The sequence below is a fragment of the Panthera leo genome, chromosome B2 (genome assembly GCF_018350215.1).
Source record: "Panthera leo isolate Ple1 chromosome B2, P.leo_Ple1_pat1.1, whole genome shotgun sequence".
In the NCBI taxonomy this organism is placed as follows: domain Eukaryota; kingdom Metazoa; phylum Chordata; class Mammalia; order Carnivora; family Felidae; genus Panthera; species Panthera leo.
The window spans coordinates 52,509,138-52,522,344 of NC_056683.1; the positions used below are offsets into that span (position 1 = coordinate 52,509,138).

At 35.2% G+C, this 13,207-nt stretch overlaps 1 protein-coding gene across 2 annotated transcripts in view; it reads right to left on the reverse strand.

Annotated features, from left to right (window-relative positions):
* The window catches only part of HMGCLL1 (3-hydroxymethyl-3-methylglutaryl-CoA lyase like 1), a 194,963-nt gene that overhangs the window by 90,021 nt on the left and 91,735 nt on the right, over positions 1 to 13,207 (reverse strand). For both annotated transcript variants that reach the window (XM_042939078.1, XM_042939079.1), the window contains exon 7: positions 11,472 to 11,660. In XM_042939078.1, the coding sequence (XP_042795012.1) occupies positions 11,472 to 11,660 (189 nt within the window). The remainder of the gene's footprint in view (positions 1 to 11,471; positions 11,661 to 13,207) is intronic.

Consider the following 13,207-nt stretch of genomic DNA (forward strand, 5'->3'; position numbering starts at 1 on the left):
AATTAAAAAAAGGACTAAAGACCTGAAGAGACATTTTTCCAAAGATAATATACAAATAATCGACAGGTACAAGAAAAGATGCTCAACACCACTAGTCATTAGGGAATTGCAAATCAAACCCATAATGAGTTATCACCTCACACCTGTACAATGGCCATCGTCAAAAAAGACAAGAGATAACAAATGCTGGCAAGACTGGAGAAAAGGGAACTCTTATGTACTGTTGGGATTGTAAACAGGTATAGCCACTATGGAAAACAATATGGATAATCCTCAAAAAAATTAAAAACAAAACTACTGTAAGGCCCAAAAATTTCACTTCTGGGAATATACCCAAAGGAAACCTAAAACACTATCTTGAACAGTTATGTGCATTCCGTGTTCAGTGCAGCATTATTTACAATAGCCAAGATGTGGAAATAATGTAAATGTTCAATGACAGATAAATGGAAAAAGAAGTTGTGGCATACATACACGTCATAGAATAATATTCAGCCATAAAACATGAGGAAATCCTGACAACCCTGCCAACATAGATGGATCTTGAGAGCACTATGCTAAGAGAAATAAGTCAGACAGAGAAAGACAAAATGCTGTATGATCTCACATATATGTGGACTCTAAAAACAAAACACCCCACGAAACTAAGAAAAAACAAGATTCTAATTTTGGTTACCAGAGGCCAGTGTAGAGGGAAGGGGAATGGATGCCTAGTGGTCAAAAGATACCAACTTCCAGCTGTAAGATAAACACCAGGGAATGTAATTTACAACATGTAATATACAATATACCACTTCTGTATGATACATGGAAAATAATATAGTAATAAATCATAAAATTTAGAGTAAATCTCCTAACAATGGAAATTTTTGTTTTCCTTTTTAGCTTGTTCTTATTATATCTGTATGAGATAGTTGTTAACTAAGCCTGTCATAGTAATAATTTCATAATAAATTTAAGTATAATCATTATGCTACATATCTGAAGCTTTGCAGTAATGTATGTAAATTATATCTCAACAAAATCATAAAAAGATAATCATAGAATATCTTTACTAAACTTAAGAAGTCTTTAGTAGAAATGTGTACCCATAACCTGATTCTTAATTATTGTAATTTATACAGATTTTTAAAAAATTAGGTCTGTAGAACTTAAATTTGTAACCTAGGTAAAAATAACATTACCTAAGCAATCTGACATGATTTCAGTATTTTGAGAGATGAAAACATTGAGTAAGTTGATGGTATTTTATACTACTTCCTATTATCTATCATACCTAATAGATTGTCACATACAAGGTAGATAAGTTTTTGGCTAAATGAGCATTTTAAAATTAATTATAAAATAATTCTAAATGGTCACAGTGGTACCCATAATTTCCATTTTATATTCTGCTCTACATTAAAGATATTGATAAATAATGGGGGAAAAAAAAAACCTTTTATCTTCTTGTTTGGGATTCCATGTTTGACATGCACTTTATTAAGTTTCTCTTCCTACCCTGACTATTCTTGAATCTAACCTTTACAGAGAATACCATAAACAAGTTTGGTATTCTAAAGTGAGTTGTTTTATAAAAATGAGACAATGTGATCTAACAACTATATTAGGAACATATATTACTCCCATTATGTTCAAACCCAGAACTAGAAATCTCTGTAACATATGAGACAGTTGATTGAACAACAAAGTGGAAGGATTCTTGACTTTGGCTATTGGTGTTATCAGTGGTTCCAATTTTCTCTCTGTGTGTGTGTGTGTATGCTTGTGTGTGTACTTGGTTTTGGTTTTGGTTTTGGTTTTAGTGCTGGGCATATAACCATCAACTGATTACATTCCAGTAGGCCAAAAACCAGTCAAGCGAATAATACTTCATGTTAATACCAAACTAATCAATTTCAAACCAATATTTCTAAAGGAAAATAAGTATTCACATTACATTCAGTGGCAAGAATATATATGTATATAAAGTTTCCTTGTAAACATGAACTTCCATAAGACAACAAAAATTGAGAAAAAAAAAACTTGGAAGAAATTAGAAAATGAAAATCTGAATGTGTTTTTATACAAACAGGGCAAAACAGCAAGATTTCCAAATTAAAACCATATGTGTTGAGAGAGAAGTGATGAGTACTTGGTTGAAAACAAGATATTGAAACAAAATTAAAACAATAAGATGAGACATTTACAGAATGAATAAGAGAGGTGCTTGAAAAGGTAGTGAGTTTTGAAATTTCCATCTGTTATGCCAAGAAAAGAATATCATATCATATCCTGGCCCAAACAGCCACCATAATAATATAAAAGCCAAAGTTAAGTACTAAAGAGAACAAAGACTAGACCGGGAAGAAGATAATTTTATGAACAGATGATGTTATTTTTTTCCCTGAAGGTGATAACAGCAACAAGGATTCATTTTAAACTAAAAATGGTTATTTTTTAAAAGCCGCTAAAATTTACCAGGGTGAGTCTGTCCTCCTGATTCAAAACTTGATTATGTGCAAAGAAAATGAAATCACAGCTACGGCCCAGGATTTCTGTCTTACTCGGTGCACTCAGATGCGAAGACAAAGAGACTTCCGTTAACCTCACTTTTGGAATAATATGATCATGCTAATAAAGTCAAAATATCCAAGAAGAGCAAACAAGATATTTTGATTAACTATATCTGCTACGAATTGATGAAAATTTTGTGAATGAGATACCTTCATAAAGAGAAACCCTCATAAAGAGATAGCTTCCAGGGTGACAGCTTTTTTTTTTTTTTTTTTTAATGTATCAAGAATTGGGAATCTGGAAAAATAGGAGTCTTTCTCAATATCATATTTTATCGTTATGGGAAAAATGTGTGTCTCAGCATCATGTTGTTTTAAAGTCTTAAGTGAAAACAAGGAGTACCCACTGGGAGAACTCTAGGTAATTTTAAGAAAATGAAACAAACAGCACAACATTCAGGCTCATGGGCCGTGAAAAGACATCAAGCAGATCCACTCTCCACTTTCTACTCCAAGGTACATGGTGTTTGAGTCTACCTTTCTGTTTACACCCGCTCTCCACCAGGGCTGCACCTCCAACCTACTCAGCCTCTGGGGCCCGAGAAAGATTGTCTAACTGACTAATAGGTATTAGGGATTTTCCTGGATCATCAAAGTTGTGACTTGTGGGAATGGAGATCTCAAGGATAAATGTGGTTCCCCACGAATACCCCTTTATCCCAGAGAGTCAATCAACTGTAAATTAAATGTTCTGATACAGTTGGGGAAACGTTGATTTTTTTTTTTTTTTTGGCAAAGCTAAACCATAATTAGAAACAAAATATTCTGATGAATTCAGTGTTCTTTTTATTGTCTCACAGAACGTTTTCTAAGTAAAAAAAAAAAAAAAAAAAAGGCACTAATAACCAATTTAATCAGCATGGACGCGTTGCTGTAGAAGAGGCAGACTGTTTTTGGACATATTTTCCTTCTTGGTAAGCTTCAAGCTTATGATCTAAGCATAATCCATTGCATAAAGATTGAATACTTGCATTTTTAGCATATTACAGAATTTCATGTGTTATTTTTATGTATTAATTGAATGTCAGTTTAAAATGCCATCTAACTCCAGAAATATATAAAAATTATATTATCTCTGAAAATAAAAACTGATCACCTATTGCTAAAACAACAGAGAAGTTTATATTAATAAAAAAAAATGGTGGGGGGCGCCTGGGTGGCTCAGTCGGTTAAGCGTCCGACTTAGGCTCAGGTCATGATATCACGGTCCATGAGTTCGAGCTCAGAGCCTGGAGCCTGCTTCAGATTCTGTGCCTCCCTCTCTCTCTGGAACTCCCCGTTCATGCTCTGTCTCTGTCTCAAAAATAAATGAACATTAAAAAAAATTTTTTTTTAAAGATGTTGATGGTAAACAAAAGCAAGCTACATTTTTTTCAAATATTTAATCATTTTCATCACTGATAAAAGCAATCCAACCAGCTGAAAAAATATAGGAAGCTACTTTGTTCATCTTTTGCACACTGACTTTTATGGCCCAGGAGCCCTTCTTCCACACGTTGGAAATGTGGACATTAAACTTTTGCTGGAATTCTTGTCCTCTTTTATTTATGTATTTTTTGATAATTTATTTATTATCTCACCTTCCAATAAGAATATTTTCCAGCAGAATACTGTGATGGAACAAGTTTATTGTGTAGAAAAAAAGATTATCATAAAAAAATTTGAAAATACGAATTTAAGCTAAGACAATTTTCTTTATAGCAGTACTGTTCAGAGACTTTAACAACTAAATCTAACATGTACAAGAGTGTCTGATAAAATGAGTATCTATTAAAAATTAATACTTTTTTTTTTAATTTTCTTTTTACGTTTATTTATTTTTGAGACAGAGAGAGACAGAGAATGAATGGGGGAGGGTCAGAGAGAGAGGGAGACACAGAATCTGAAACAGGATCCAGGCTCTGAGCTGTGGCTCTGAGCTGTCAGCACAGAGCCCGAAGCAGGGCTCGAACTCACGGACTGCGAGATCATGACCTGAGCTGAAGTCGGTCGCCCAACCAACTGAGCCACCCAGGCGCCCCTAATGATACTTTTTTTTTTTTTTTAACACCTCTGTAAGAGCATCAAATTTTCACTTTTTAAAATTTTCTTTCTAGCTCATTCTATTTAGTTCTTTATTTTTTTTTTTAATTTTGTAAATGTTTTTGTTTGTTTGTTTGTTTTTTGAGACACAGGGTAAGTTGGGGAGGGGCAGAGAGAGAGGGAGACACAGAATCCGAAGCAGACTTCAGGCACTGAGCCTTCAGCACAGAGCCCAATGGGGGCTCAAACCCACGAACCTTGAGATCATGACCTGAGCCAAAGTCAGACATTTCACCGATTGAGCTACCCAGGTGCCCCTAGTTAGATCTTTATAGATGTTAAAAAATGAGTAACATGTATTTACATGTATTTGTAATGCAACTCTGTTTCCTGGCTCACAAATAAACTGAGTAAGAAGTTATTTTTACTGTTACTAGTTTTAATTGTAATGACTATAATAACTATTAAATGCAGTGTTACCAAGGCAATTGTTCTAGAAACTCTACATTGCATATCAAGTATGCCTAATTTCAGGAGGCAGACATCATTGTATGCATTGTATAGATACAGAACTGACAACAGAGAGACTCCTCTGGCTAGTGATTAGAATTTTCAGAAATTCTCCCTGAGAACGTCCAATACAAATTGCATAAAGAAATATTTGCTGTTTGGTAGCATTGAAATATGGTTTAGCAAAAGTTAATATAAAAATGCTTTGATATAAACATTAGGAAAACAATTTGGTTTTTCTAAAAGAGAATAATAAACATATGGAAAACATTATGAAGAAAGGCACATTAACTAAAAGTCTATTAAGTTTAAGGAAAAGAGACACAAAGTATTTCTTTAGGAGAAAGCTAAATATTGCCTATTCTGTTTTGTCTCCATGCTACCAATTAACATGTACTGTTATTTGTGGTACTGGATCTCATTTGTTTTATTGTGTTTGTATCCAGTTATGAGGACAAATCATTTGAATGAAAAAAAATAGGCTCTCCAATTGTCTGATATTAAGTAGATTAAATAATTTGTTCATTGGCATTTTACTTGGGTACTTGGGAACATGAGAAAGGTGAAACTAAATTTTTTTTATAGAAAAAATTAAGACAAGTATATTGGTCCATGTACATTTCTTCCATTACTAAAATGTTGCATGTTTTCTCACCTCATTTTCTTGCTCTTTCAATTTTGAGTGGTTATAAATATGCCACACTTAAAGCTATAGTCTCAGAATTATTTCTCTATGTTAAATATCTGATAATTACGAGTTCTTGACTTGCATACAATTATGTACACTTGAATAAGTCATATGTTCAAGTAATAAAAGCACACAATAAAACCTGGGAACCCAAGAAAGATCTTTCTACTACATGATTAGTATGTGCTTTCCAGACTGAGGGGGGATGTTCCATTTATAACTCATTTGTTTCCTACAATTGTGGCCAAGTTTCCACTTATTATATGTCTCCTTGCCTTAATATTAACTTCCAGTTTAGAACACTGTAAACTGTTTCTCAAGCCCCAAATTAAAGCAAATGATATCCACTCCACATCCACCACCAATTTTACTAGAAGCCACTTCAAAGATTCCATTTTTAAAAATGAAGTAGGGCCACTGCTTCCCGAAGCCAAGGTTAGTCCTGTTAATAATGAAGTGGAACTTTCTCTGATTTCCTGTCTATTTAAACACGGGCAGTTTTTTTTCCAAGACATTTTTTCTCCTCCACTAAAGGTAAAAGTGGTCATTTTGTTGTGGCTACTGCTATTGGGGAGGGGATGTGAGAGGAGAAAAGGAAAACATCCCTGGAGAACTCAGCCTTACTCAGTGTTGCTGGAGACCAGTATATGTGTGTTTGCAAGGACAGTCCAGAACCACATTCAGGTCGATTTATGAGCATAAAAGTTCCAAAACATTTAAACATTGTCTCAGCTACACTCAGTTTCAAAGAGAGCAATAGTGTAGATTGTCAGGGACATCAAACTGGATAAAAGTGGATGGCAAAAAAGACAAAACTTTACAACTTCAAATGTTAGATTCCCCAGCAGGTTTCTGCTTTTTGGCCATGTACTCACTTGTTCATTTCAACTAGCCTCTCCAGTTTTACATCATGTTGTTTCCTAGACAAGCCACTGTTACCCTCTTCTCTACCAATTTACACGGTGACAACAACTTATGATCTGGGGCAATGGAAGACCAGGCTGGAAATACACTATTGCTTTCCCAGGGCCCTGCCTCCATTCTACCCTCCTACCTCCCATACTTACCTGGTGCTTATGCACATAGTACAAGAATAGAACACATAGTTATAGAAAGTGGTAGATACATTCCCTACCAAGTGCCACAGGGGCTGCTGAAGACAACATCCACCACCTTTGCCCTTTTCCTCCCCTGACACACACAACACAACACAACACACACACACACACACACACACACACACACACACACACACCAAAAATAGTTCAGCTTAAGTTGAAGACGTGTTCTTTCAGAAAAAAATTTAAATCATTCCTGGCACCTCAAGGTGCCACTAACCCACAACCAGTTAAAAACAATTTATCGGCCTGGGTCTTTCACTGCACAGGTGATGTGAATTTGAACCCTAAGTCCACACAGGGATTGGCAAAAAGTTATGACGTATAAAGATGGACTTAGTATTTCTCCTGTATACGTAGCCAAAGCCATGAGAATGAATACCCTTGCCTTTTCCTCTCGTGAGGAGGAATTTTTGCTGGTTCACCTTTTGAGAACGTGGCATTTGGGAGGGGTCTCCATCTTATACACGTTCTCATTCATGTTACCATCTTGCTTGGGACCAGGGTTATTTCCCAACCCTTTGTATGGCTGTTTCAGGATGGGAAAATGCCCCAAGATTTCAGTCCTCACCTCTTTGCAAGGAGATGCTATTCAATTAATTCAGCCTATGTCATAAAGCTTAGCTTCTCTTATAAATTATTTGTCTTCTCTCAGTTCCTAGGACAAAATCTTCCCCTCTCCCAAGGCCTTTTGCCCAAGTGGTGTTTCATCTGCTTGAACTATTCTTTTCACACACTGGCATGTGCACATGCATGCACACACAGATACTTACACCCCTTATAGGGGTTAGTTCTCATGTTTTATATCTGATTTTAAACATTACTTTCTCAAATAGGCCTTGTTAACCATTAAAATCACATTAGGGTATCAGCAATATTTTGCATTTGGGCATTTTCAAGAGGTAGTTTCCAGAAGAAGTTTGGATTCTCAGATTTTGCACCATACTCCTAAATCCCAAAGAACTAAATTATCATTCATTATATAGTAACTGTGCTACACAAATAAACCACCACCCAAAGTGTCACCATGCTTAGAAGATATACCCATATAGTGGGATGAGAAAAGGAAGGGGAAGGGAAGGAGAGAAGTGAGGGGAAAGAGGGGGAGAGGGAGAGAGAAAGGGAATATCCACACAGAGAAGTCAGAGAGGGGTTGGGGAGGCAGATGTCTTCAGGAGCTGGCTGGTCAGGAACACTTAATAAGTTACAGTTGTAGCTGAACACAGAATCCTGAAGTGATCCCTACTTGTCTATTGTTTTAGAAGCTAGAATACCTAGGAAGGGAAAATTGTAAAACTTCCCACGCCCAAAAGTCCATGGGATATCATTTTCTGTTGTAATTCAATACAGTGTTCCTTGCCTGCTTCCAGAGGATAAACATGGATTTGTGCACATATGCTACAAAGTCAAAATAAGCCCTTTGTCGGGCTTGATCTTCACATTGTTTTTTAACTTCTGCCAAACAACTGTATACTTTAGGACTATGACATACAGTTTTACAATACGGATTTTCAGCCACACTAGAAAGTTTTGATACAGTCTTGTTTTGTCAAAATCATGGGTTCTATAAACATCACACAAACCTATTTTTAACTAAGGTTAACAAGCTACCACTAATTGTAAGATATATCCATAAACACTATTTATATGTAGTGTTTTAAATAAATGCATTAAAAATAACTAAGTTATTAGAATTTAGTAAGTAATTTTTCATCACCCAGATTTCCAAATATCTTCATTTTGACGACCTAAAATAATGTACTTGATAAAAAAAAGCCAAGAGTCTCTGAAGAGGATGCCTGCAACATCACAAAAACTTGTTAAACAAAATATAGGTACAAAAATCAGATAAAGGCACTATTAGAAAAGAAAATTACAGGCCAATGTCTCTGATGAACATAGACACAAAAATCCTCAACATTATCAAACCAAATAAATAATACAGTAAGGATCATTAGCCATAATCAATTATTACAGGGATGCAAGGATGGTTCCATATCCACCAATCAACATACATGATATACCACTTAATACCATGAAGAACAAAAATCTTATGATCATCTCAACAGATGTAGACAAAGCTTTTGACAAAATTCAACGGCACTTAATAATAACTCTCAAAAAAGTGAGTTTAAAGGGAATATTCCTATACATATTAAAGGCCACATACGAAAAACCCACAGCTAACATCATACTCTATGGTGAAAAGAAGAAAGCTTCTCCACCAACATCAGGAACGAGACAAGTATATCCAATGTCGCCAGTTTTATCCAGCATAGTACTACAAATCTCAGCTTCAGCAATCAGACAAAAAAAATTATTATGGAGGAAGTAAAACTGTCACTCTTTGCAAATGACATGATCTATATAGAAGTCCCTGAAGTCCACACCAAAAGCACTGTTAGAACTACAAAATGAATTAAGTAATGTTGCAGGATAGAACATTACTAAAGAGAAATCTGTTGCATTTATATACAGTAATAACAAAGTGGAAGAAAGAAAAACTAAGAAAACAATTCTATTTACAATTGCATCAATAATAAAATACCTAACAATAAATTTAACCAATCAGGTGAAAGACCTGACATTTGAAATCTGTAAGTAATTAATGAAAGAAACTGAAAATGACAGAAAGAAATGGAAAGCTCTATCATGCTCATTGATTGAAAGAATATCATTAAAATGTCCATACAACCCCATAGTAATCTAAAGATTCAATCCAATCCTTATCAAAATACCAACGGCATTTTTCACATAACTAGAACAATAATCCTAATATTTGTAGGGAGCAAAAAACACCCTGAATAGCCAAAGCAATCTTGACAAGGAAGAACAAAACCAGAGGTCTCACAATTCCAGATTTCAAAATATACTGCAAAGCTAAAGTAATTAAAAGAGAAAAAAAAAGACACATAGATCAAGAGAACAGGATACAGAGCCCAGAAATAAACCCATAGTTTTATGGTTAATTCATCTGTGACAAAGGACTTTGGAAAATACAAAAGAAGTGAAGAATATACATTAGTCAGTTTAATAATGATGTTGGGAAAAATGGACATCTACATGCAGAAGAATGAAACTGGATCACTCTGTTATGCTATACACAAAAAGAAACTCAAAATAGATTCAAAAACATAAATATGAGACCTGAAACCATGAAACTCTTAAAACAAAACATAGGCAGTAATCTCTTAGACACTGGCCTCAGAAACATTTTTCTATACATGTCTCCTCAGGCACAGGGAACAAAAACAAAATTAAAGTATTGGAACTATTCCAACATGACAGGCTTTTGCACAGTGAAGAAAATCATCAACAAAACAAAAAGGCAGCCTACTAAGTGGGAGAAGACATTTGCAAATGATGTATCTGATAAGGGGATAATATCCAAAATATAGTAAGAATTCATACAATTTAACATCAAAAAAATCCAATAAAAATAGGAAGAGGACCTGAATATTTTTTAAAGGAGACTCCAGATGGCCAACAGACACATTAAAAGATCCTCAATATGACTAATCATCAGGGAAACGCAAATCAAAGCCATAATGAGATATTGGCTCACACCTGTCAGAATAGCTGGTCTCAGACAAGAAATAAGTGCTGGTGAGGATGTGGAGAAAAAGTAGCCCTCATGCACTGCCGGCAGAAATTCAAACTGGTGCAGCCACTGTGCGCAATGGTACAGAATTTCCTCAAAGAATTAAATATACAAAGACCATACAACCCATATTTCAACTTTTGGGCATTTACCTGAAGACAACAAAAACACTAATTCAAAAAGATATATGTGTCTATCCATTCTGTGGCAGCATTATTTACAACAACCAAGATAGTGAAGCAATCAATGTGTCCATCAATAGATGAAAGGATGAAGAAGATGTGGTACATATATACACAATGCAGTATTACTCAGCCCTAAGAAAGAATGAAACCTTGCCATTTGCAACAACATGGATGGACCTAAAGGGTATTCCACTAAGTGAAATAAGTCAGAGAGGAAAAAATAAATACTACATGATTTCTCTCATATGTGGAATCTAAAAACCAAAGCAAGCAAAGAAAAAAGCAGAAATAGACTCATAAATACAGAGAACAAACTCTGGATTGTCAGAAGGGAGTAGGGTATGGAGAATGAGTGAAATAGATGAAGGGTATTAAGAGGTACAAACTTCCAGTTATAAAATAAAGTCATAAGCATGAAATGCTCATGGAATATAGTCAATATTGTAGTAAGTTTGTATGGTGCAGAGGGTGACTACACTGACTGTGGCGATCGTGCATATAATTACTGAATTACTATGTTGCACCTAAAACTAATATTGAACTACCCTTTAGTAAAAAAAAAAAAAAAAAAGAGAAATTTTATCAAATAAAATTAACAGGAAAAGGAGACATCATTGCCCTAAAAATAAATGCGCAATTTGCAGATGTTTCCTGAGTACTTGTCATGGGGTGGGTAGTTTAAATATTATATTCGTAGCAATTTATAAATATTACCTCACTAAACCCTTTAACATGTTTATATTATCATTAAGGATACCCATTTTACACTTACACACAAATAACACAAAATACCTGAAGGGCCGTAAGGATATTTGCTAAGGCTTGTCCATACGTGTCATGGCAGTGAACAGCAAGCGCACTGGGTGGGACTTCTTTCATGACACTTTCCAACATTCTTTTCATGCTTCCTGGAGTTCCCACTCCAATAGTGTCTCCTAGAGAGATCTCATAACAGCCCATGCCATACAATCTTTTAGATACCTGTTGGGAAAGGTGAGAAGCTAGTAAAAAATAAATAAATAATAATAATAATGGAAATGAACAAATTCAAACCCTGTTACTCCTTAGCAGACATCATCTACAAGTAAAAGTCATACCTAAGATCAGTTATGTATTCATGGGAAACACATATTTTAATTTTCTGGTCCTTTTCCTTGATTATTAAATCCCAACTATTATATAAAAGTTTTAAAGACATTACTATAATTATCTTTTTCTAATATTCAAGTTGGCCTTAGAATCATAACTGCCCATCTCCATGTTCAGTTATGCAATTATAAGCTACAATTTCAATTATGGGAGGCTTACTTTCTCAGCCCTTTAAACAAACAGAAGCATCACAAATTTACTTTGGAAGTAGTATTTCTCAAGGCATGAGATTTGAGGTCACGAGATATCAAAAATACTTTCAGCTTTGTCACTAAGTAGTTGTGTGATTGGTAGAGTCTCTTAGTATTTCTAACTCAATACTTCTGGTTCATGAATGGATGCACTTATGCCAAGTAAGCTGCAAATTCCCTTTATGTTGGATAACTAAGGTTAAGTCTAGATGACTCACTTAAGGTTGCTGGTCATGCATTCTTAATGCTTCCAATCTGCCTGTTACGCAGTTCTCTTCAGCAACTCCTCAGACATCCTCAGACATGGAGAGCCTGAGGGTATGTGTGGTCCATCCATAGACCTCATCCATGAGGCAAAAGGCAGCAAAGCAAGGGGCTTGGTGGACAGGTAGATTAGGAGCCTAGTTTTTGTGGAGCCTGAAGTTCTATCGTTTTGGAAGTGTTTTTTAAGAAAATAATATGTAATTGTGAATGCAAATTTATAAGGAGTTTTAGAAGGGTACCATATAGGTGAAGGACTAAAATATTTAAGCTTCTTTATTTTACAGTATATCTGCCTCTGTGTGCAAAGGTCTTCCTTAAATAGACTGGGATAGCATGCATTTGAAAAATCTGCAGCAAATTTCAAAAGTTCAAATGAAGGCACAAAAGAGGAATGGCTTTAGCCAAATCAAAGGTTTATCCTAAGTTCTGAATTTCTAACAATGTCATCTTTAAGGACTATTATCTATTCCTGCAAAACTGCTCTCTAATGAAAGGAACTGGAGTCTCAGGACGAAGTATAGGATCTCAAAGGAATGAACAGTGTACAGAAAAAGCAGTGTATACACTCTGATACAAGTGCCCAAGTATGCAGGACAAGAACACAGGGATGATACCTGAACAATCAAAGCAAAGTTTAAGTGTGTATGTACAAACTTCCTTGACATTCTGATGGAATGTGGAAAGGTCACCCACTAAGTTCCACCCATGTAAAAATGTTTCATCTGTGAACCCCAACATGAGCAGACTCAAATGTTATTTAACTTTGAATAGTTGTAGCCAATATATACATCTTCAGTGTCAAAATGAAACTACTGGTTAAGTGATCGATCTTGTCTTCCATGGTTCTCCTGAAACTTGGTTGTGCAGATGCAATCAACAGTAAGGAGAACAGCCTGCTTTTAAAAATATTATACATCATTTTAC